Source organism: Schistocerca nitens, chromosome 1 (genome assembly GCF_023898315.1).
Source record: "Schistocerca nitens isolate TAMUIC-IGC-003100 chromosome 1, iqSchNite1.1, whole genome shotgun sequence".
NCBI lineage: Eukaryota > Metazoa > Arthropoda > Insecta > Orthoptera > Acrididae > Schistocerca > Schistocerca nitens.
Window position 1 is genome coordinate 1,270,528,818 of NC_064614.1, and position 25,723 is coordinate 1,270,554,540.

Consider the following 25,723-nt stretch of genomic DNA (forward strand, 5'->3'; position numbering starts at 1 on the left):
GACAGGGAGGTACACCCCACCCATTTCCTAAAACGATTTAATCAGGCCATGCCTAAAGTTGGGAAGAGGCTAAGAAAATAGAATTTGCGATAGGTTATTGGGGGGCGAAGCTTCAGAATGGGGCACAGTAAACATAGTGAACTTCACGTCCTGGGAAGACTTTCAAAGAAAATTTAAAGAAAAATATTGGCCTTCCAGTGCACAGGAGAAGTTAATTTCAGATTTACGGGACCCAAAATACTACAGCAACACCTGGGGTCCGATGCGTAAGTATTTCGACTCGCACTTGACGAGGTCCAAGTATTTAGACAAACCAATGGACGAGGAAGGTTTAGTAAGAATTTTAATAAGATGTTTACCTACTTATGTACGGAAAGATATCTTATGTAGTGGGTGGAAGACAGTAGAGGAGCTACTATCTTTCGTAGACGCATTAAATGCTATTGATAAGGATAGAAATGAGAACTTCCATGCACAAGAAAATCAGAATTTTAGGAGGGTTAACATGAATAATAAGAATCAATCAAAACGATATGAAACTAACTTTGCCTGAGTTCACCAACTGGAGAGAAATGGTAATAGAGGGGGTGGCTCAAGAGCATAATTCTCATCTAACCTCGATCCAGTAACCACACAGGAATTTGTGGCCCAGCAACAGCTGTGAAACAGTGGGTAACGCTGTACCGACCTTTGGAAATAGGCCCATGGTTGCTACCCGTGAGAAAACATGGAGCGATCTGGACCCAGGGCCGGGAGCCAGATCGTCGAAATTAATCGAGAGGCCTAAACAGGAGTTTACAGGTTTCCTTTATGCGCAAAGTACCTACAAAAGTGTGGCTGCTGCAGGAGGAAATGAACGAAATAGCTACAAACACCACACCCTTCATACAGCCCTCGCAAACAAGTGTGACTGGTTCTTTATCATTTGCCATTCCATACGAGTTGCTAAGATCTTTTCTTCGGGGACTTCTAAGGTGATGGTGAGAATGTCCGTTCTGTAGGAGACGCTGAACATCATACCTCCTCCAGCTTCTCACCTAAGTACTGGCGAAGTGGGGCTTCAGGGGAAGGAGGGAGCGAAGGGTTTCCTGTCTTTAGAGCTATCTTCTTTCTTTCTTCGATCTTAGCAACCAACTCTTTTATTTCATTTCTTACTTCTGTTTAGAGTACCAATCTATCTTTCCCTCTATCCACATTCATATACTTCTATCATTGAAGTCCTTCTCTTTTCTGTGATTTATATAAATCTTCAACTAAGAACCTTAGCTGCCCGAAGAACCAGGACACACGATCACACTTTATCACTCAGACAATTGAAGACAAACGTGCAGACAAGAAACACAAGATAAGATGTGACAACAGTCACGTGTAAGAGGGGGAAGTAGTGCTAGGACTAGAGCACTTGGTTATGAGGATGACAGTTGCACCTCTCAGAGGGAATGATGCGATTAGAGTAAATTAAAATAAACTGTTCCTAGATGTGGTAGTACCTTGTAGAATAAGTAGAGCTAAGGGAAGATAAAAGTTAAGCCAGAGAATAAAAACACTACCAGAACCTGTATCAACAGGTGGAGTTCATAAGTTTCTGAGGATAAGAATAGGATTGTGAATCCCGTATAGCCTGATAAGAAACACTAGAGTAATAAAAAATAGGTAGAGGATAATTAAGTGTTAAAGCTATGGAAGCGGTCTGTAAGAAAAAGGAATCATAGAGGACATGTATATTTGACCATGTAATTTTAAAGAGAATTGTTTAGAGTTGACGGTAAACTGAGTTCATGGTTCAGAGTAGTTTCAGGGGTAAGACAAGGCTGCAACCTGTCTCCACTGTTGTTCATATTATTTATGGATCATATGTTGAAAACAATAGACTGGCTGGGTGAGATTAAGATATGTGAACACAAAATAAGCAGTCTTGCATATGCGGATGACTTAGTTGTGATGGCAGATTCGATTGAAAGTTTGCAGAGTAATATTTCAGAGCTAGATCAGAAATGTAAGGACTATGGTATGAAGATTAGCATCTCCAAAACGAAAGTAATGTCACTGGGAAAGAAATATAAACGGATTGAGTGCCAAATAGGAGGAACAAAGTTAGAACAGGTGGACGGTTTCAAGTACTTAGGATGCATATTCTCACAGGATGGCAACATAGTGAAAGAACTGGAAGCGAGGTGTAGCAAGGCTAATGCAGTGAGCGCTCAGCTACGATCTACTCTCTTCTGCAAGAAGGAAGTCAGTACCAAGACTAAGTTATCTGTGCACCGTTCAATCTTTCGACCAACTTTGTTGTATGGGAGCGAAAGCTGGGTGGATTCAGGTTACCTTATCAATAAGGTTGAGGTTACGGATATGAAAGTAGCTAGGATGATTGCAGGTACTAGTAGATGGGAACAATGGCAGGAGGGTGTCCACAATGAGGAAATCAAAGAAAAACTGGGAATGAACTCTATAGATGTAGCAGTCAGGGCGAACAGGCTTAGATGGTGGGGTCATGTTACACGCATGGGAGTTCCAAGGTTACCCAAGAGAGTCAGGGCAGACCAAGGAGAAGGTACCTGGATTCGGTTAAGAATGATTTTGAAGTAATAGGTTTAACATCAGAAGAGGCACCAATGTTAGCACTGAATAGGGGATCATGGAGGAATTTTATAAGGAGGGCTATGCTCCAGACTGAACGCTGAAAGGCACAATCAGTCTTAAATGATGATGATGATGATGATGATGATTGTATGAAGAGGTATATGCCAGAGGAGTGACTTTGAACACTGTTGAGAGAGGATCAGGAGGGCGTACCCGATATTGTTGAAATGAGAGAAAGTGACAGGTAGGCAGACCCGGAGGAGGCTGACCTATACTGTGCAGGCAGGGGCACCAGAAGGGAATTGACCAGTACTATAGTTTTAAGCAAGTGGAAGGGGTGTACCTACCTGTATGTCAGGAAGAAAATTATGTTCATAGGATCATACCTTATATCATTGATAGATACTATACCCGCAGGAAATGGGAGGTATCGTAATTCTAATTGATTGTGGAAAAGCTTCCCCTGGTAACATTGAATTTTTTTTCCTTATCTAGAGACAATGCATTCTGAAAGAACAGGTGGTTACTGTTGCAACTGTAAAGTAAAGAAGGAAAGAGTTATTTGATGAGAACAACACCTGAAATTTGTGACTGGCTAAGGGGAGGGATTTATTTTGCACGATCCTAAAAAAGCCTCGAAGGAAGGCTTATATTTTATTAACTAGTCAAGATTTGTTGTATCTTAAATTGCTTGTACTACTAAGTCTATTTACCAAAATGACTGACCATCTGAGGGAACGATAGCAATGAGACAAATGTATTTTTTATTTCCGTGCTAAAGGTTTTGTGTGAATAATAAGTGCAAAAAATATTATATGTTGTATCTCAAATAATGAGTGTTTGAGCTAAGGGGAGGGATATGTAGTGCCCCCAGAATTTTACAAAAGTCTGGAGTCACTTGTGTTCCAGCCGCTTCGAGCACACGTAATTTTGTAGTGGGTTGTAGCATAAACAGATACACACTGCCGCAGAACGTTATTTGTGCAGGCTAACTGAGAAAGAAGAGCAAAACCGGGCCAGCAAGTGACACACTCAGTTGCAGCAAAGAGAAAAGAAAAACTTCCGGCGCAGAATTCCGTGGACGAATTTCATGCACGAAAAACATTGGTGATTGTTGTGTGTTGTGGAGAGACAACGGAAGAAAAAAATTGATTATTATTAATAGTGATTTGGTCTCAAGCAGACGGACATGTATATTAGTATTGTATCGTTGAGAAAAAATGTTATTTAATTTGGTTGAATTCAGTCATGTGCAACTGCCCTAAGAAAGTGTGGGCTTACTGTTTATTGTGGCAGTGAAATGCTGTATTGAATTTTGAATATAGAGTATTTTAACAGCAACTGAATTTTGAGAGAGTCTTTATTTGGTCTAGATAATAGGATTTTGGAATAGTAGATGAATTTTCACCTTCTTCAAAATATAGAATCTTTGGAGAAGAGTTTGATGCAAGCAGAAGACGCCGGAGCTGCGGGGAAGCTGAGCCTCTATCCGGCATTCAAGTAAGTTCACACTGATAGTCCAAGGAGTGCAGCTCTAAGTTTTAGAGAAGATACAATGGGGCTCTGCAAGTCTTCGAGCCACTCAATATCTGTGAACTTATTCCATATGCTCGTACCTTTGTTAACAGCCTGCAATGGGGAACCACGTCAAATGCTTTCCAGATATCTAGAAATGTGAAATCTGTCTGTTGATCCTTCATCCATAGTTCACAGTATGTCACGTGAGAAAAAGGCAACCTGAGTTTTGCGCTAGTGAGGCTTCTTAAAATCATGCCGATTCATGCTTCTCAGTCTCACGAAAGATTATTGTATTTGAACTAAGAATATGTTCTAGGATTCTGCACCAAATCAAAGTTATGGATATTGGCCTGTAATTTTGCAGGTCCATTCTTTTACCCTTTTTGTATACTGGAGTCATCTGCCCTTTTCTCAGTCACTTGGGACTTGGTGCTGGGGGAGAGATTCACGTTAAATGCAGGCTAGGTAAGAGGTCGATGCCATAGAGTCCTCTTTGTAAAACTGAATTTGGATTCCATCCAGACATGGCGATTTATTTGCTTTTTCCTGTGGTTGGAGGATTTTCAAGTTTAGCCGGGCTTCAATGGGAATTGTGCTGGGAGGGGTAGCACATCAAGGGTTTGGAAGGTAGAATACTTTTCAGACGGATAGCCACTGTTGGAAATTAGTAGAGGCAATGTATTGGTCAAGGATAAATTAGGTAAGGACTAAGGATTTTTTGGTCTGGAATTTTTTGGGTCAGTCACTACAAGTGATCAGAGACTTTCAATGTAAGATCTCTGGGAGCAATACCAAAGATTAATGAAGATTATAAGAATAGTACATGGGATTCTTGTTTGGCCAGATATTGAAGTACATAGTCAGGAGCAAGGTTTAGGACTACTTTATTGCGACAAAAAAGGTGACTGAAAGAATGTTCAAGAAATAACAGAAAAGAGATACTCAAGAGATTGCTAAAAGGCATAGAAGACTGTGAGGAATGGGAGGAAACAGATAAATACAAAAAGCAGTAACCAAATAAGACAAACTATTGTTATCAAGGAAAAATAAGTGCCAAGAAATGGTAAAACGAAGAAATAGACTGCTAAAAAATGAAAGTCACAAAATTAAAAAAGCAACCAAACAAAGAAAAATGACAGAAAAAAATAGGGGAGCTCTAAACAGGTAATAAATACAGCTCTAAGTACATGAAAAAGTCAATAAACATGGAAAAATCACTGAATAAATAAAAATGATTGGCAAATGATAAAATAACATGAAGGACTCACTGACTTCTGTAAAAAGCTGCTGAAGACAGTAAAACTGAAACAAGTAATAGTCAATGTTCTGTCAATCTCACTGAAAAATGAATGAAGACTGCAAGGAAATGGGAGAATGTCATTAAAAGCAGAATAACAGTAGTTGCACAAGAGACATTGCCCAATGAATGAAGGAGATACTATAGCAGAATAGAGGAAAACAGCGAAAGTTGTTTGAAAAACCACACAAAAATGTAGATCACAAGATACTGAGAAAGGACAATAATCAATGAAAAAAATCTGTCAGATAAGGAACTGGACACAAATGCCATGGAAAATATGAAAAATCTCACCAAATAAACAAATAATAAATCAATAAATAAATTATTACTAAATGTGAAAAAAGACACTAAACATAAAAAAGTATCTGGACATGGAAGAAAGGAGGGATTGTGTTTGATCACAAAAAAAAAGATTACAGAAGAAGTAAAATGACCACTAAATGATGAAAAGTATGGTAGGCAAGAATTGTAGATAACGCACAGATGCAACAAAAGAAGCTCCAGACAGACAGTCAATTATATCAAAGGAAGGCAAGAATTGTAGAAAATACCTTGACAGAACAAAAGAAAATGCCACAAACACAGTAAATTGTAACAAAGGAAAATTCAATTAATGAAACTGTCTCCACTGATTTTTTTTCCTTTTGACACAATCGTTATTTTATATAAGTTTATATTTACACTTTTTCTGTCAGTGTTTACAGCACCAAGTTTAAAAGGTATGCTACATATTATCAAACAAGTGAAATGCCACTAAACTGTCAACTTTTGCACACATAACAATTTACTATTGAATATTTTGGTACTTACATTTTTATAATAATCCATATAACAAATTTCTCCAGATGGTCTCTTGAAGGTATTTCTTGGTGAGACAGTAAAATCAACATCATCCACTCTGTATGTTTTGTTTGAGTAGTCTGTTAAAACAATTGATCCTATCACCTTCTTCTTAAACTCCTCCTGTAAAAATATTATATTTTTTTGCTTACCTCAAGAAATATCAAAATGAGAAATCACTAGCGAAAAATGTAAAACTACAAGCAAACAGATTGTATAATCTTCAGTGGGCAAAATTCCAGTGATTTTCCCTGTTGATCGTAAGTTCTAGGCAGTAATTGTATATCCTTGCAGTTTTACGACCATCTTAATTTTTCTGTAACAGTTTTAGGTAATGTGAGCACATATCCAGTTTGAAATAGTATAAACAATAAAATATCTAATCCTTTGAGATTGAAGTTCTTCCATCCATGTTTGCTTATTAGAAAAAAAGAGAAGAAAATGTTTTTGGAGAGGGTATACCTTGAGTAAATCACATTTTTTTCTTTCTTTTTTTACTTTTTTCTTCTTTACCTTAAGTATGAGTAAAGAAGTAAAAAACAAACAATTGTTTTTTGCTCATATATCACATGTTCACAAAGTTCACATTTCACCAAGAACCAACACTCAAGTTAATTAAAATGATATATTGTTCCATTCTCGCAATTATTCCCTAAACATGTATTGGCATACATTCTTTTAAAGAATTCTTTTCTCCATTCATTAATTCATTCTTAAAAGTTCCTTCAGTGGTAAAGAAATCATAATATGCTATGAACAAGAGACGAATCATTTACTAATTACAACAACAATTATTATTACCTTGAAATTTTGTGGATTGTTTTGTACTACTCTTTTAAGAATGTCGTGTACAGTTTCCATGCGCATGACTTTGTGGGTAATTTCTGTACACATGAGTATTTCATCTTCGTGCTGTCGGATTGACGTTATGTATCCGGGCCAGAGCTCAAGAGAGTAATTCCTAATAGGCACACTTGACTGGGCATCAAAGTAGTGACGGCCAACCTGTAAAGGCAGATATGCAAGAGATAAGTGCACCATTAAAGTAAATTTGCAAATTAATCACAAGGAAAATTATGTTTCGTATATGTAATGCAAATCATGAACCATGATCTTTCCCATTTTGCTGTGGACAATGATTTGAATCAGACACATGGAATTAACATAATGCAACCTGGGTAAGTTGACAGAACCAGAGGCTGCTGGAAGTTGCAAAGGGAGCTTTAGGCATCATTGACTGAAACAAGGCTAGGGTACACAGAAAGAAGTGAATTTGTAGCCATAAGAGATGATATAATGAAGGGAACAGAGAATTAAATAGCCATAAACATAGGGACAGCAGAAAACCATGGACATCTGATGAAAGTCGAAAATATGAGAATGCATAAAATGAAGCAAGCGAGGGGAATATGTTCTTAAGGTCTTCAGACCAGAGACTGATTTGATGCAGCTCTCTACACTAGTCTATCCTGTACCAGCCCCTTCTTCTCTGAATAACTACTGCACTCTACGTCTGCCTGAATCTGCAAATTGTATTCATGCCTAAGGTTCCCTCAATAATTTTTACTATCAGTTGGTGCCTTCTTCAAGTAAGTTATGCCAAGCATTTCTTTTTTCACCAATTCAATTCAGTACTTCTTCATTAGTTATTCAATCTACTACTCTAATCTTCAGTATTTTTCTGTGGTACTGTAACCAGATTTCAAGGCATCTATTCTCTTCTTGTCTGAACAGTTTTATCATCTATGTTTCAATTCCATACAATGCTACACATCAAATACCTTTAAAAAATACTTCCCAGCACTTAAATTAATATTAGATGTTAACAAATTCCCCTTCTTCAGAAATGTTTCTCTTGCTATTTCTAGGCTGCATTTTATATCCTCTCTACCTCGGGCATCAGTTATTTTGCTACTCAAATAACAAAATTCATCCAGTGCTCTTAGTATTCAATTTTGTAATCTATTTCAGCATCATGTGACTTAATTCGACTACACTTCATTACCTTCATTTCTGTTTTGTCATTTCAAGACACTATTCCTTCCATTCTACTACTCTTCCAACTCCTTTGCCAACTCTGACAGAATTACATCTACATCTACATAGATACTCCACAAGTGAATGTATGACGCATGGTGGAGGGTACACTGTATCACTATTAGTCATTTCCTTTCCTATTCCAATAGCAAATAGTGATGGAAAAACGACTGTCCATATGCCTCCATATGAGCCCTAATTTCTTGTATCTTATCTTCGTGGTCCTTAGGCGCAATGTATGTTGGCAGCAACAGAATTATTCGGCAGTCAGCTTCAAATGCAGGTTCTCTAAATTTTCTCTATAGTGTTTCTTTGGTGGTGCAGGTGAGGGGGACCATCGCATTCCTTCCAGAGATTCCCATTTGATTTCCTGAAATATCTCTGTTACACTTAAGATTTGTTTAAATCTACCGGTAACAAATGCAGCAGTCCGCCTTTGAGATGCTTCAATACTTTCCTTCAAATTGGCCTGGTATGAATCACTAACATTCAAACAGTATTCACAAATAGGTCACACCAGGGACCCATATGCGGTCTCCTTTACAGGTGCACCACTCTCCTAAAATTCTCCCAATAGACCAAAGTCAACCATTCGCCTTCCCTACCATAGTTCTCACATGCTCATTCTACCTCGTATCACTCTGCAACATTATGCCCAGAAATTTAAATGATTTGTATTTGTCAAACATAACACTAGTAATATTGTATCCAAACATCGCAGGTTTGATCTTCCTACTCATCCGTATTAACTTACATTTTTCCAAATTTAGGGCTAGCTGCCATTCATCACACCAACTGAAAATTTGTCTAAGTGTATGGAATCTTCCCACATTGACTCAACTTCAGACACCTCACCCTACACCTTGGCATTATGAGCAAACAACCACAGATTACTGCCCACTCTATCTGCCAAATCATTTATGTATACAGAGAACAACAGAGGTTCTATCACACTTCTTTGGGGCACTCCTGACAACACCCTTCTCTCTGATGAACACTCGCCATTGAGGACAACATACTGGGTGCTATTATTTAAGAAGTCATCGAGCCACTAACATATCAGTGAAGTTATTCCATATACTTGTACCTTCATTAACTGCCTCCAATGGGGCACTGTATAAAATGCTTTCCAGAAATCTAGAAATATGGAGTCAGTCTGTTGCGGTTCATCCATAGCTCTGAGTATTTCATGTAATAAAAGGGCAAGCTGTGTTTCGCATGAGTGATGCTTCCAAAAAACAGTGCTGATTCATTGGCATAAGCTTCTCAGTCTCAAGAAAGTTTCTTATATTCAAACTGAGAATATATTCAAGGATTCTGCAGCAAACAGAAGTTAGGGTATTGGTCTGTAATTTTGTGGGTCCCTTCTTTTACCCTTCTTATATACTGGAATCATCTGTGCTTCTTTTCAGTCATTTGGGACTTTGCACTGGGTGAGAGATTCACGATAAATGCAAGCTAGATAAGGGGCCAATGTCATCCAGTACTCTTTGTAAAATTTAAATGGAATGCCATCTGGAACTTTCAAAACTTTCAGCTGATTCTCTACACCAGGTATGCTTATTACAATGTCATCCATACAGGAGTCTGTCTGATAGTCAAATGATGGTATATTTGTATGATTCACCTGTGTGAACAATTTCTTGAACATGAAATTTAAAACTTTGCCTTGCGTTGTTATCTTCAATTGCCACAACAGACTGGTCAAGAAGGGACTGAATGGAAGCCTTAGATCCACTTAGTGATTTTGCAATGTCATCAGTAAACCTCGAAATTATTATTTCTTCTCCTTGAACAATAATTCCCTTTCCAAATTTCTCCACAGTTTCCTTTGTTGTTTGCTAAACATACACATCAAATAACATAGGGAAGAGGCTATTGCCCAGTCTGACTCTTTTCTCAACTACACATTAGTTTCCCTTTCTTGTCCTTTGACTCTTAACTGAAATCTGGTTTCTGTTCAAGTTGTAGCTTAGTTTTTTTCTCTCTGTATATTATCCCCACTACTTTCAGAATTTCATAGAGTGTATTCCAGTCAACACTGTCCAAACCTTTCTTTAAATATGCAAATACTAAAATATGTTGGTTTTCCTTTCTTTAACCCTTCTTCTAAGATTAGTTGTAGACTCAGTATTATGAGGACAATCAATCACACATGGCACATCTACATGAATAAAAATATATAACAAAAATAATCAGTTTTTAACCATTTTTTGAGTCTTTCCTTCTCATCCTGTTTGGTAAGTCTCCCCTGATCTGGGGTTTTGGGTGACTTTTCTGAACTTTGCACTTTTTCCAAACTTCTCCAGTCCTTTTCCTTTGCCCTTCTTCCTTCCTCTTCACCCCTTCTGCCGGAAGAAGGAGCCACTGGCTCCAAAAGCTTGCATAAGTAAAACTTTTTTATGTGTGTGTTCTCCTGCCACCACTTGATGAATAGAAAATGAATAAAAAATGTAAATGTTTGTTTGTACAAAATCGTAAATTCCAAAAGTTCTTCACCAACTGCTTTGAAATTTTAATGCATTGTTGCATTTGAATAAATTTGTGTTTTTATACCACAGTTTGACCACCATATGGCATGGCGATCCAGTACAAAAAACAAGGGCATATTTGAATGCAACGTGATGTCAAAATTTCAAAGGAACTGGTGAAGAACTTTCAGATACACAATATTTTAAACAAACGAGCAAGAGATTTTAGTCAACATATTATCTACTTTATATCTAAAAACAAAGATGTGACTTACCAAACGAAAGCGCTGGCAGGTCGATAGACACACAAACAAACACAAACATACACACAAAATTCAAGCTTTCACAACCCACGGTTGCTTCGTCAGGAAAGAGGGAAGGAGAGTTTGCCTTTGCCTTTACAAATGTCTGCTTGTGTCTGTGTATGTGCGGTTGGATATGGGTGTGTGTGCGAGTGTATACCTGCCCTTTTTTCCCCCTAAGGTAAGTCTTTCCGCTCCCGGGATTGGAATGACTCCTTACCCTCTCCCTTAAAACCCCCATCCTTTCATCTTTCCCTCTCTTTCCCTCTTTCCAGATGAACCAACTGTGGGTTGTGAAAGCTTGAATTTTGTGTGTATGTTTGTGTTTGTTTGTGTGTCTATCGACCTGCCAGCGCTTTCGTTTGGTAAGTCACATCATCTTTGTTTTTAGATATATTTTTCCCACGTGGAATGTTTCCCTCTATTATATACATATCTACTTTATTTTGATTTGAAGAAAACAGGTTATCAACAGCCATAATTTTATCAATTATTTTATTTATCTACCAGTTTTCGGCCTCTCTGGCACCATCTTCTGGTCCCTGTACACAAAAGTGGGTACATCATCCAGTTGTTTGTGTTATCATAAGACCAGTATATCCAACTGGTTTCTGTAGACTTCTAAAAACTTCTCAGTCAATGTGGTGGACCCTTCACACCTCTAACACCTGGATGATTCACTTAATTTTGTGTACAGGGTCCTGAAGATTGTGCTAATGAGGCACTGAAACTGGTAGATAAATAAAATTATGCCTGTTGGTAGCGATTTTCTTCAAGTCTTCAACCAGCTGCAGTCCTGCTCCATTTACAAGGAGTTACAGGATCTCCTTTATGTATTGTATACTCCTATATTTATGTAACACATCTAGTATGTACATAAAGACAAGCATGTATTTGTACACAACATTGAGCCAAAATTTCAAAGTAATGGGTGAACTTTCAAATATTTCTGATTTTGAGCATACGAACATTTACATCTATGTAAATAAAAATGTAAATGTATGTTTGTTCAAATTCTTAAATCTACGAACATTCTTCATCAATTGCTTTGTAAGTTTTACACAACAATGCATTCAAATACGTGCGTTTTTAAATATGTACATGGGCACCATATGGTATATATATCCTTCTGATTTCTGATGATTACGACCTGTGGCAGGAGTATAAGTGAGGTAAGTGTGCATCTACAGTGGAATGAGTACCTTCTATTCCTGTTCCTCCAGCCACCAATTTCACTGCTCCATATTTTAATACAAAGTTATGAACTACTCAATCCATTGCACCAAAAGGTCATATAAAATGCTAGAGATTTGTTTAGCCTTGCAAATGGCTCTGCAGTGAGAACAAACTTACTGCTTTCTGGACAGAAAACAATAGGAGAGTTTCGTCTGGCTCATCCCTAGTGTAACTCACTTATAAGGAAATGTATGGTGTTACACATTTCATGTATTAGCCTTGTTATTAAATAAATTCTTTATGCTATTTGGAACTGAATCTGCAGGTACATTCAATAAGTTAAACAAACAAACAGAACTAGATTAACTATGCAGACAATGTTTTTTGTGTAATACATTACCAACTGTAGGTTCAATCCTTGCAGGCACCGGCGCACCAAGATATTGAAAACCTGGAGGTACTGTGGATCTCCAGTAGATAATACACCAACAAGCCTAACTGTTATTCTCATTTTAGTACCATCAGTTTCTCTCGTGGAGTACAACTCCATGATCTAAACAGCACCAAGAGTAATCAATTAATGAAATGAATTTTTGTTTAGCTTACTGAAAATAACAATTATGGTGAAAAATTTATAATATGAACAGGCATGTGTACTGAACAGAAATGTAGTAATTATTCTACTAGCACTTTCTTGTGGTAACAATGGTTCAACCATAACTTACTCCCCTTTTACTATACTTTCAGTCTACTATGGATCTATGAGGACAATTCCTGATTTAACCCTAGTAATACCAAAGCATTTTCAGTAACGAGTATTTCAAGGAGGGGGCAGACGGTAATTCATGCTAACCCTTAAAAAATAACAACTTTGTTGACTAACTCAGTAGTGGGACCAAAAGCCATACAAATAACTTACTTGCATCAGAAATAATTTTCTTCTTATTGTCACTTAGCATTTTATGTCCTCTCTACTTTGGGCACTATCAGTTATTTTACTGCCCAAATAGCAAAACTGCTCCACTACTACAAGTGTCTCATTTTCTAATCTAATTCCTCAGCATTGCATGATTTAATTTGACCACATTCCATTATCCTTGTTTCATTTTTGCTGAAATTCATCTTGCAATCTTATCCAAATAACCTATCCATTCCATTCAACAGGTCTTCCAAGTCCCTTCCCTAATTACAATGTCATTAGCAAACGTCCTCAAAGTTTTTATTTCTTCTTCCTGAACTTTAATTCCCTTTCCAAACTTCCCCTTGGATTCCCTTACTACTACTAACTCCCTTCAGGTCCTCTGACTTTTATAACTGCAGTCTGGGTTTTGTACTAGACGTAAATAAACTTTATGGTCCCTGTATTTTATCCTTGCTGCCTTCAAAATTTCTAAGAGTGTAGTCCACTCAACATTGTGAAATCTGTGAGGTACATCCGTTAAAATAAGGTTCCAAGGCACAGGAACCTTTTGCAACTCTGTAGTCTGGCTACCCCTCCTCAAATCCCCACCAACCAAGCCAGCTGTGATGCTAAGTCTTGCCTGAGCAGCTTTTCACAATGAATCTCCCTCCACTACACCTGGCAAGTGTGAGCTGCATGCAGTGATCCATGCAACTGGATCCCTGAATTCAGTAAAAGTATGACTGACAAGATTATGACTAAACATTTGAATTATTGCAAGACCTGTCTAACGTGGGTCCCCTAAATGCTCACTGTAAACCATAAACAGCAAAGTGTTGCAGCAGCCTATGGATTATGGAAGTGCTATGCAGAACAGTGTGAGGTATTTTTTGATTCAATTGTCACTGGTGATGAAACCTGGGTATATTACATGACACCTGAAAGTGGCAGCATTCGAATTCGTTGAAGCACCAAAGGTTCAAACAAACATTGTCTGCCAGCAAAGTGATGGACAGTATGTTCTGATTGTACTGCTGTGAGTGTTTAAGCCTACCAGCACAGTAATTAATGCTACTTGCCACTTTAAAACAACTGTCATGCCAATCAAAATTGAATGTAGGTATGCTGATGAAGAGTGTGTTTTCATGATGATAATACTTGTCCCCATACTGCCTATCTAGCCCAATGTGGGTGGGACTTCCTCACCCATCACCCTACAGCCCAGGCTTAGCATGAAGTGATATTCACGTTTCCTGAAGTCATATCTGGTTGGAACACATTTCCAGACCATTGACAAGTTAAAAACAAGAAGAATGTCAAACCAAAACATCTTTCAACCATCTAAATTTACAAACTATTATTTTATTGAGCAACTGCATTTGGCAATATATTACGCCATCTCCTGGCCCCATGACCAGCATGTAGGAAGATTTCCGCCTCTGGTCCAGTGAAAATAGGGACCGGCATTCAATGACTGGTATCCATATGTTTTTACACAGTGATCACTCCAATCATCACCTGCTGACTGTTAGACAAATATGATTGAAGTTAATGTGTGAAGCGCTTGCTGTGTCAAAAATCTATGGCCCATATTTTGACTGGACCAGAGGAGGGAATCTTCCTACATGTCAGTCAGGCGGCCTGAAGATGGCATAATATGTTGCCAAAACTGGTTGCTCAATAGAATGACAATTTGGAAATTTAGGTGGCTGAAAGTTGTTTTGATTTGACATTCTGAACAGCCGAAGTCCTGTAACCATCTGTATACAGATGGGCACACACGAGTTGAAAAACTAGGTTGAGCACTATGTGTGCAATGTGGATTGGAGAGTTCTACGGCAAAAAAAGGTCACAGAGCACACAAACGTGCACTGATTGCAACAGTGATTACATCAAAAAATAACTTAAAGATCAGCCTTTCCATCAATGTAACACTCATTGTCAATTAACGTGTTTTCTACATATATGAAAAATTAATAAATAAAAAAAAAAGAAAAACTGGAGAACTTCTTCTTTTGCTACACCTCGTACAAATGTTATTTATGTATGTTTGCCGTCGTTCAACCTAATTTCTAATATGTTTCTCATTGTTTGACCTAACTTCTACGATAAGTCCTAGGGTAGCACAATAATAATAATGGCGTGTGACGAGGGCCTCCCGTCGGGTAGACCGCTCGCCTGGTGCAAGTCTTTCGATTTGACGCCACTTCAGTGACTTGTGCGTCGATGGGGATGAAATGATGATGATTAGGACAACACAACACCCAGTCCCTGAGCGGAGAAAATCTCCGACCCAGCGGGGAATCGAACCCGGTCCCTTAGGATTGACAGTCTGTCAAGCTGACCAATCAGCTACCAGGGGCGGACAGGGTAGCACAGCTTTGTATGTTGTCATTTTCTCTGGAGCTCAAACTGATTATTCACCAAGGTTGACTTCCACCACTTATCCATTCCTCTGTAAATAAGTCATATCAGTACTTTGCAACCAAGACTTATTAAATTAGCAGTTTGGTAGTATCCATGTCACCAACTGATTTCTTTGGAATTAAAATTGTTACATTTTTATTGAAGTCTTGGGGTATTTTATATGCCTCATATCTTGTGTGTACCAGATGGAATAATTCTGTCATAGCTGGCTCTCCCTAGGACCACAATAATTCTGAGGGAATGTTATCTACTCCAGGGGTCTTGTCTCCACTTAGGTCTTTCAGTGCTCTGACAAATTCTTCTTGCACTATTATACACTATGTCATCCAAAGTATCCGGACACCTGGCTGCAAATGACTTACAAGTTCATGGCGCCCTCCATCGGTAATGCTGGAATTCAATATGATGCTGGCCCACCCTTAGCTTTGATGACAGCTTCCACTCTCGCAGGCATATGCTCAGTCAGGTGCTGGAAGGTTTCTTGGGGAATGGCAGCCCATTCTTCTCCGAGCACTGCACTGAAGGGAGGTATTGCTGTCGATCAGTGAGGACTGGCATGAAGTCGGTGTTCCAAAACATCCCAAAGGTGTTCTATAGTATTCAGGTCAAGACTCTGTGCAGGCCAGTCCATTACAGGGATGTTATTGTTATGTAACCACTCTGTCACAGGCCACGCATTATGAACAGGCTCTCAATCATGTTGAAAGATGCAATTGCCCTCCCCAAATTGCTCTTCAACAGTGGGAAGCAATAAGGAGCTTAAAACATCTATAAAAACCTGTGCTGTGATAGTGCCAGGCAAAACAACAAGGGGTGCAAGCTCCCTCCGTGAGAAACATGACCACACCTTTAACACCACTGCTTCCAGATTTTACTGTCAGCACTACCGTATTTACTCAAATCTAAGCCGCACTTTTTTTCCTGTTTTTGTAATCCAAAAACCCGCCTGCGGCTTAGAATCGAGTGCAAAGCAAGCGGAAGTTCTGAAAAATGTTGATAGGTGCCGCCACAACTAACTTCTGCCGTCGAATATATGTAGCGCTACACAAGCATGCTTTGTGGGCACAAAGATAAATACTGGCGCCAAAACCTCTGCATCAGTAAATAAATTTAAAAAAAAGGGTAGAAGACGAGCTTTTTTTTTCTCCGCCCCGAGTTTCGACCACTGCATTTTCATACATTATCCAACGAAGTAAATACAAATTCCGTATTGTTCATCTTCGAATGTAGCAGAATTTCAATGTACTACGAAAATCCGACTGGCAAGACTGTTAGGGATGTTTGTCAATATGGCCAACTCTACATTCCGAGTTTTTTCCTACCTGTGAGAAGAGATGGTTGCTAATAGGAACCTGATGAAATGTGAATCACATGCAGTGTTCTCTTCACCATAAGAATAATACGAATATAAACATTTTGCCATGTATTCTTTCGTGTTTGCTGCTATCTCATTTAAATCCTGTCTGCCTAATAAACTACGAAACTAGAGTGAGACAACAGCAAATGCGGAAGAATATACGTATCGTGTCATGTTTATATTCGTATTATTCTTATGCCTAATAGTGATACAGTCAGAAATGAAGCACGGCAACTGACTAGATTTTAAATGTAAGATGACTAATTTCTGTGCAGAATTTGATGTACTAAAGAAGCGGCTGCAAAGATTTTCAAACGGAGGAAAATTTTCGCAAAACTCTCGTTCAGAACATGTTCTATCATACGCATGTTCTATCATACGCATTTGGTTCTTTTTTATCATTATCAAAGAAAGCAGCAGTGTAAGTAACAACAAATAGCAGTCTCTTGCCATTGTTTCGCTAATGAGACGATTCCTGCGACAAACAATGCATTACACAGTACAGTAATGCATTTTCAGCTTAGAGTGACGTAAACACCTATAACAAAGAAAACGGCACTTATCAGATCAAAGCAAAATAAGCAATCGATTCAAACCAGACGAAGCACGTGAAAAAGGAAGGGTACCCGTATAAATATGGACGGAGCGCCTGATGCATAGCAATGGCTACCTGGTAAAGCTTAACTGCTAAGCTTACGACTCGAACCAAACTACTGTAGCTGTATCGTATTTCATTCGACCTAAATTGTGTCTCATATTACAATGGACCAACTTTGTTTCGATTTGGAGGTGCGGCCTAAAACTTTTCTCTCCCCTTGAATTTCGAGTCTCAAATTTCCGGTGCGGCTTAGATTCGGGAAATTTTTTTTTCCTTGATTTCGAGTCTCATTTTTCAGGTGCGGCTTAGATTCGAGTGCGGCTTAGATTCGAGTAAATACGGTACTCACACTGGCAGACGACTTTCAGTAGGCATTCGCCATACCCACACCCTGCCATCGGATCATCACACCACACAACATTTTTCCACTGTTGAGTCATCCAATGTTTATGCTCCTTACACCAAGTGAGGCATTGTTTGGCATTTACCAGTGTGATGTGTGGCTTATGAGCAACCACTTGACCATGAAATCCAAGTTTTCTCACCTCCCACCTAACTTTCATAGTAGTTGCAGTGGATCCTGATGCAGTTTGGAATTCCTGTGTGATGGTCTGGATAGATGTGAGCCTATTACACATTACAACCCTGTTCAACTGTTGGCAGTCTGCGTCAGTCAACAGACGAGGTCAGCCTCTACACTTTTGTGCTGTGTGTGTCTCTTCACGTTTCCACTTCACTATCACTAGTGGATCTAGGGATGTTTATGAGTGTGGAAATCTCATGTACAGACGTATGACACAAGTGGCACCCAATCACCTTACCACATTCGAAGTCCATGAGTTCTGCGGAATGCCCCATTCTGCTCTCTCATGTTGTCTAATGACTACTGAGGTCACTGATGTGGAGCACTTGGCAGTAGGTGACAGCACAATGCACTTGATATGAAAAATGTATGTTTCTGGGGGTGTCTGGACACTTTTGATAACATAGTATATCTCCCATCACATTTCACTTACCTCATCTTCCCTTTCTATAATATTGTTCGCAAGTTTGTTTCATTTATGAAGACCCTGTATACATTCCTTCCTAATTTTCCCTTCTATACTTTGTATTGTCCTTCCATCTATGTTTGTGTGTCTGTTTATGTTTATATAGACTCTGCAAGCCACTGTACAGTGTTATGGGAGGGGTGTCCTATACCACTACCAGTCACTTTCTTTCCTGTTCCACTCAGGAACAGAGTTAGGGAAAAACCAACTGTCTATAAGCTTCCATATGAGCCCTAATATCTTGTATCTTTGTAGTCATTACATGAAATGTATGTTGGCAGCAGTAGAATTGCTTTGCAGTCAGCTTCAAATGCAAGTCCTCTAAATTTTCTCATTACTGTGCCTCAAAAAGAATGCCACCTTTCTTCCAGGGATTCCCATTTGAGTTCCTGAAGTATTGTATCCTGCGTGTTGTTTGAACCTGCCAATAAAAAATCTAGCAGCCTGCCTCTGAAATGCTTCAACAACTTCCTTTAATCTGATCTGGTGCACATCTCAAATACTTGAGTGGTATTCCAGGATAGCTTGCACTAGTGCCTTATATGGAGTCTCCTTTACAGATGAACTTCTCTTTCCTAAAATTCACCCAATAAAATGAGGTCAACAATTTGCTTTCCTTACCAAACTCCTCACATGCTCATTCCATTTCATATCCACTTTGTAATGTTCTGCCCAGATATTTATATGAGGTGACCATGTCAAGCAGGGCACTACTAATGCTGTATTCAAACATTATGGGTCTTTTCCCCCTATTCATTAAAAGAAAGTCCTTTTTTCTATATTTATAGCTAGCTGTCATTCATCACAGCAAATAGAAATTTTTTATTTAACAATGAAATTTGCCAAACAGCCACACAATTGAAATCTTATTTTATTTTCGCTACCAGTTTTGGCAATTCATTATGTCATCTTCACTGCCAAATGTGGTAGCGAAAATAAAATAAAGTTACATCTCAAATGCACGGCTGTTTGGCAAATTTCATTGTTAAATATTTGACCAGATGCTGTCCAATGTCCACAATGGATTCACAAAAACTAGAAATTTTGTCTAAGTCATCTTGTATCCTCCTACATTTACTCAAACTTTGACGCGTTCCTGTACACCAAAGCATCATAAGCAAACAACCACAGACTGGCATCTACCCTCTGCCAGATCATATATGTATATAGAAAATAATAATGGTTCCGTCACACTTTCCTGGGGTGCTCCTGAAGATAACCTTGTCACTAATGAACACTCTCTGTTGAGGAATCCAGTCTCCTGCATTTCCTCTTATGGCATACACTCCTAATATTTCTACTAAAGTTTTGTGGTCTACACAGTCTAATACCTTTGCTAGATCCATAAATACTCCTACTCATTTATGTTTAGAATCCAAGTTTGTTATGACATTTCTAATGAGGTCTATTATTGCATCTATGGTGCATTTATCTTTCTGGAGGCCAAACTGATTCTTGTTGATCATTTCATATTTCATCAGAAAAGCAACAAGTCTCTGTGCATAAGCTCATTCAAATACTTTTGATATGACTGGTAAAAGAGCTATAGGCCTATAATTATCTGGATTGTATTCATTACTCTTTTTATGTATTGGTTTTATCAGTGCTGTCTTTAAGCACTTTGGAAAAGTTCCTTCCAGGAATGATGAATTAATTAGTTGTGTAAGAGGTTTCTTGAGTTACTGCATACAGTGTTTAATTTCTATACTTGATATTCTGTCAATTACACATGACTTTGTTTGTGTTAGGTTTTTTATCATCTTTAATTCCAATCCCAAAGAAACCAGGTGTTGACAGATGTGAAAATTACCGAACTATCAGTTTAATAAATCACGGCTGCAAAATACTAACGCGAATTCTTTACAGACGAATGGAAAAACTATTAGAAGTCGACCTCGGGGAAGATCAGTTCGGATTCCGTAGAAATAATGGAACACATGAGGCAACACTGACCCTACGACTTATCTTAGAAGCTAGATTAAGGAAAGGCGAATCTACCTTTCTAGCATTTGTAGACTTACAGAAAGATTTTGACAATGTTGACTGGAATACTCTCTTTCAAATTCTGAAGGTGGCAGGGATAAAATACAGGGAGCGAAAGGCTATTTACAATTTGTATAGAAACCAAATGGCAGTTATAAGAGTCGAGGGGCACGAAAGGGAAGCAGTGGTTCGGAAGGGAGTGAGACAGGGTTGTAGCCTCTCCCCGATGTTATTCAATCTGTATATTGAGCAAGCAGTAAAGGAAACAAAAGAAAAATTCGGAGTAGGTATTAAAATCCATGGAGAATAAATAAAAGCTTTGAGGTTTGCCAATGACATTGTAATTCTGTCAGAGACAGCGAAGGACTTGGAAGAGCAGTTGAACGGAATGGACAGTGTCTTGAAAGGAGGATATAATATGAACACCAACAAAAGCAAAACGAGGATAATGGAATGTAGTCGAATTAAGTCGGGTGATGCTGAGGGTATTAGATTAGGAAACGAGACACTTAAAGTAGTAAAGGAGTTTTGCTATTTGGGGAGCAAAATAACTGATGATTGTTGAAGTAGAGAGGATATAAAATGTAGACTGGCAATGGCAAGGAAAGCGTTTCTGAAGAAGAGAAATTTGTTAACATCGAGTATAGATTTAAGTGTCAGGAAGTTGTTTCTGAAAGTATTTGTATGGAGTGTAGCCATGAATGGAAGTGAAACATGGATGATAAATAGTTTAGACAAGAAGAGAATAGAAGCTTTCGAAATGTGGTGCTACAGAAGAATGCTGAAGATTAGATGGGTAGATCACATAACTAATGAGGTGGTATTGAATAGGATTGGGGAGAAGAGTTTGTGGCACAACTTGACTAGAAGAAGGGATCGATTGGTAGGACATGTTCTGAGGCATCAAGGGATCACCAATTTAGTATTGGAGCGCAGCGTGGAGGGTAAAAATCGTAGAGGGAGAGCAAGAGATGAATACACTAAGCAGATTCAGAAGGATGTAGGTTGCAGTAGGTACTGGGAGATGAAGAAGCTTGCGCAGGATAGAGTAGCATGGAGAGCTGCATCAAACCAGTCTCAGGACTGAAGACCACAACAACAACAACAACAACAACAACAGTGTTTCTTCTTCTGTCACTTGGGAAAAGTGCCATTGTTTTCCCTGGGGATTAATAAATGTATTCCAGGTGTTATTGTGTTTTTTATTATTTGTTGTTTCTTTTAGTTTTTGGCCTACTGTGGCAAAATAGGCATTGAAGATTTATGATTTTATTCTGTTCAGTTATAGTTTTTTTGCTGATCATGAACTGTACTTTGCTGTCTTCATGTGAGTTGGAGGGTTTGCGATTTGTATTTATAATAGACCAAAAAACCTTGCTTCTATTATCAGCACTATTTATATGCTTTTTTTGATTCTAGTCATTTGGCTGCTTGCAGTACTTTAGCATACTTTCTTCTATATTTTCTGTAGTACTCTTTAAAATTTTCAACATTGCTAGTTTTATATATTCTGTGCGGCATTTTTATCTTGTTCCTAGAGACCAAAAAGCCTTTTGTTATCCATTTTTTGTTTTTATTTGTGGTTTTGGTTTTAGTTTTTATTACTGGGCATGTAATACTGAGATGGTAGGATAGTGTGTCAATAAAGTGAGTCACTTTACGATCCAATGATGGAGAGTCTTTTTCCAGCATTCCCATCCTTCTTTTTCAAGTTTTATACTAAGGGCTGTTACGTTTTGTTCATTTAAGCTTCTTTTTTCCCACATTTTTTCTGTGTTTTCATTTGTGGTGATATCATTTAGACATATTTTTATTGCATCATGATCTGACAGGGCCGTTTCTGTAACTTCACTTTTGTACTGAAAGTCCCTTAAATTTGTGAAGAAGTGATCTATTTGAGTACAGGAATTTGCAGTTATATGTGTTGGAGTAGCTACTGCATAGTATAAGCCATATGTTTTCATTGTGTTTAGGAGCTCCCTACTGTCATTGGTGTCTTGCAATGTGTTTATGTTTAGGACACCTAGTAGTACAAGTGCACAGTTCTTGCTTAGGATGATATGTAAGAGCTCTCCTATGTTTTCAATGAACGTTTCTATGCACCCATTTGGCAGTCTGTAGATGTTTAAGATGTACAGTGAGGAACTACGTAAAACTATTTTTTGGCCTGTTACTTCGACTACATATTTTGTGCATAAGTGAAGACTGCTTATGTGGTTTCTGTTTACATTGTTATGGGTTAGTATAGTAGCTCCACCACCCTTACTATTCCTCCACATGAGCTAGCTGTTACATTGTAATTTGGAACAGTAAGATTTAGAATTTCATGCTCATTTAGGCCATGTTCTGTCAGAGCTAGAATGTCAGGAGTTTCTTCATTTAGCATTATTTCTAATTGGGTTGCCTTATTTTTTTATGTATTGTATATTGTGGTGCACTATTTTTATAATTGAATATCCTAATTCTATGTTTGTTTTTGTCCTATATTCTTTTTTGTTATCACTGTTTTTTGTGGATATCAAATTTCCTGATTTTTCACCCCCAGTATACAATGTTAGTTTCCCTTGTTTCTAATGGTTTTACAAACATCATCATACATTCTGCTGAGTGTTACTGAACCTAATCTATTTAAATGTGTGCCATTCTTTCCCAGACAATTTTTCACACAGGAATTTGTTTGGGTTTATGAAGATAGCACCAAGTGCTTAAAACATCAATGAAGACCTGTGCTGTGATAGTGCCGGGCAAAACAAGGGGTTCATGTTCCCTTGATGAGAAACACGACAAAAACCATTACACAAACCGCCTCCGAATTTTCTGGCACACGAGGTTCACCGGGCATTCGCCATACCCACACTCTGCCATTTAATCGCCACATTGTGTGCCGTGATTTGTCACTCCACATAATGTTTTTCAACTGTTCAGTCATCCAATGTTTATGCTCCTTACACCAAGCGAGGTGTCATTTGGTATTTACCGGCGTCATATGTTGCTTCTGAGCAGCCACTTGACCATGAAATCCAAGTTTTCTCACCTCCCCCCTAACTGTCATAGTACTTGCAGTGGATTCTGATGCAGTTTGGAATTCCTGTGTGATGGTCTGTATAGATGTGTGCCTATTACACATTACAACCCTGTTCAACTGTTGGCAGTCTGCGTCAGTCAACAGGCGAGGTCGACCTCTACGCTTTTGTGCTGTGTATGTCCCTTCATGTTTCCACTTCACTATCACACCAGAAACAGTGGATCTAGGGATGTTTAGGAGTGTGGAAATCTTGCGCACAGGCACATGAAACAAGTCACACCCAATCACCTGACCACGTTCGAAGTCCATGAGTTCCCTGGAGTGTCCCATTCTGCTCTCTAATGACTACTGAGGTCACTGATATGGACTATGTGGCAGTAGATGTCAGTACAATACACCTAATATGAAAAGTGTGTGTGTGTGTGTGTGTGTGTGTGTGTGTGTGTGTGTGAGCTGATATCAACAAAGGATACACTTCAGAAACACCTAGTATCAAACATTTTTTGACCTTAAAAATAAGACAATGTACAATAAATACAAATTTTAAACATCAAAAAGTCTGTCAAGCAGAAACTCTGATAAAAAAATACATAATTTATGTAGAACTTCACTAGTATGTTCCAGCATGTTCTTTTGGAACATAATGAAATGACTGTCGTAACATCAACTATCGCAATATTGATAACCAATTTAATACCTTTGGTAGGCACATTAGACATCTGAAAAATAAGGGGCAGGTCACTAACTGAACCTCGCACAACCCACCCCTTTCCAACTGCAAACATGTTTACATATGGAATACAGTGAATATTTTCTTGTGATACTGAAGGTAATTAATACATAACTCATGCCTGACTCACATCCTTATCTAGCTTCTTTGCTGTGAACATTACACTTCCATCAAAAATGTATCCTCCCAGAGCTTCCTTATGGATTTTCAACAACTGTATTTTTGCAGCTGTAGTTTCCTCTTCTGGTGCAAAGTCAACACGGTACTGGTACAACATAAAGTCGGTTATTGACGTCAGTTTGAAGTAATTTGTATTCATCCGGATTGTGGTTCCAGACTTTCCTAGAAAATGGAGACATATTTTTGGTTGGGTGAAACTTTACTTAAATCTTTGCTTCCATGGTCATACAAGTAAAACTAGCAACTTGCAGTGACAATTTCCTAGAAATAATAACTGAGAAAGCTATGAGGCATGTCCAGAAAATAAGAGAACTGAGCCTCTGATGCCCAAACGGATATTGTTCGCAGCACTGCATTCAACGACAAGGTGATGGCAGTAGAAGGCACACTCATTTCTCTCAGTTCAGTGCTGTGCTGAATTGAATGTGTCTATTCTGAAGCCCACAAGCTGCGACATGAGGAGCATAATACAGTTTCTTCTTGGAAAGGGAAATGTGCTGTTCGAGATTTTCAGTGAAATTAAACTTGTTTGTGGGGATGGTGTGATGAATCATACTAATGAGATTACAGCTGGCAGAAAAGATGTTCATGATGAAGAAGCTGGCATTCCCCATTGTGGCTGATGAGATGGTGATCAAGATCGATAAAATGATTGATTGTGATCACCGATTGGCTCTGGATGAGATGAACAGAATGTTTCCAGAAATCTTGCAATCTCTTCTGCATGGAATCATTACTCAAACATTTGGTTTTCGAAAATTGCGTGTGAGATGGGTACCAAAACAGTTCACATATCAACACAAAGTCAACAGAATCACAAAAGTTCAAATGTGTGTGAAATCTTATGGGACTTAACTGCTAAGGTCATCAGTCCCTAAGCTTACACACTACTTAACCTAAATTATCCTAAGGACAAACACACACACACCCATGCCCGAGGGAGGACTCGAACCTCCGCCGGGACCAGCCGCACAGTCCATGACTGCAGCGCCTTAGACCGCTCGGCTAATCCCGCGCGGCAACAACAGAGTCACATCTCCATGGGAGTTTCTTTACTTCTTCAAACTAAGACAAAGAATTCCTTGATTCTCTTGTGAATGGTGATAAGTGGCCTTCTATACCCCTGGAATGGAAACACAATCATCAGTGAAAAAATTCAAAACTTTGGGTGCATTAAAACAAGAAATGATTAATGCTGCACAGTGCTGTAAAATCCTAAAAACACAACAGAGTGTGATATATAACG

General features: G+C 38.5%; 1 protein-coding gene across 1 annotated transcript in view; it reads right to left on the minus strand.

Annotated features, from left to right (window-relative positions):
- Window positions 1-25,091, minus strand: part of LOC126234036 (piwi-like protein Siwi) — a 257,707-nt gene extending 232,616 nt beyond the window's left edge. The window contains exons 1-5 of the mRNA XM_049942902.1: window positions 25,003-25,091; window positions 24,428-24,674; window positions 12,628-12,780; window positions 7,043-7,246; window positions 6,212-6,364 (exon numbers count right to left, since the gene is read on the minus strand). Of these exons, the coding sequence (XP_049798859.1) occupies window positions 6,212-6,364; window positions 7,043-7,246; window positions 12,628-12,780; window positions 24,428-24,674; window positions 25,003-25,091 (846 nt within the window). The remainder of the gene's footprint in view (window positions 1-6,211; window positions 6,365-7,042; window positions 7,247-12,627; window positions 12,781-24,427; window positions 24,675-25,002) is intronic.
- Between the last annotated feature and the right edge of the window lie 632 nt (window positions 25,092-25,723).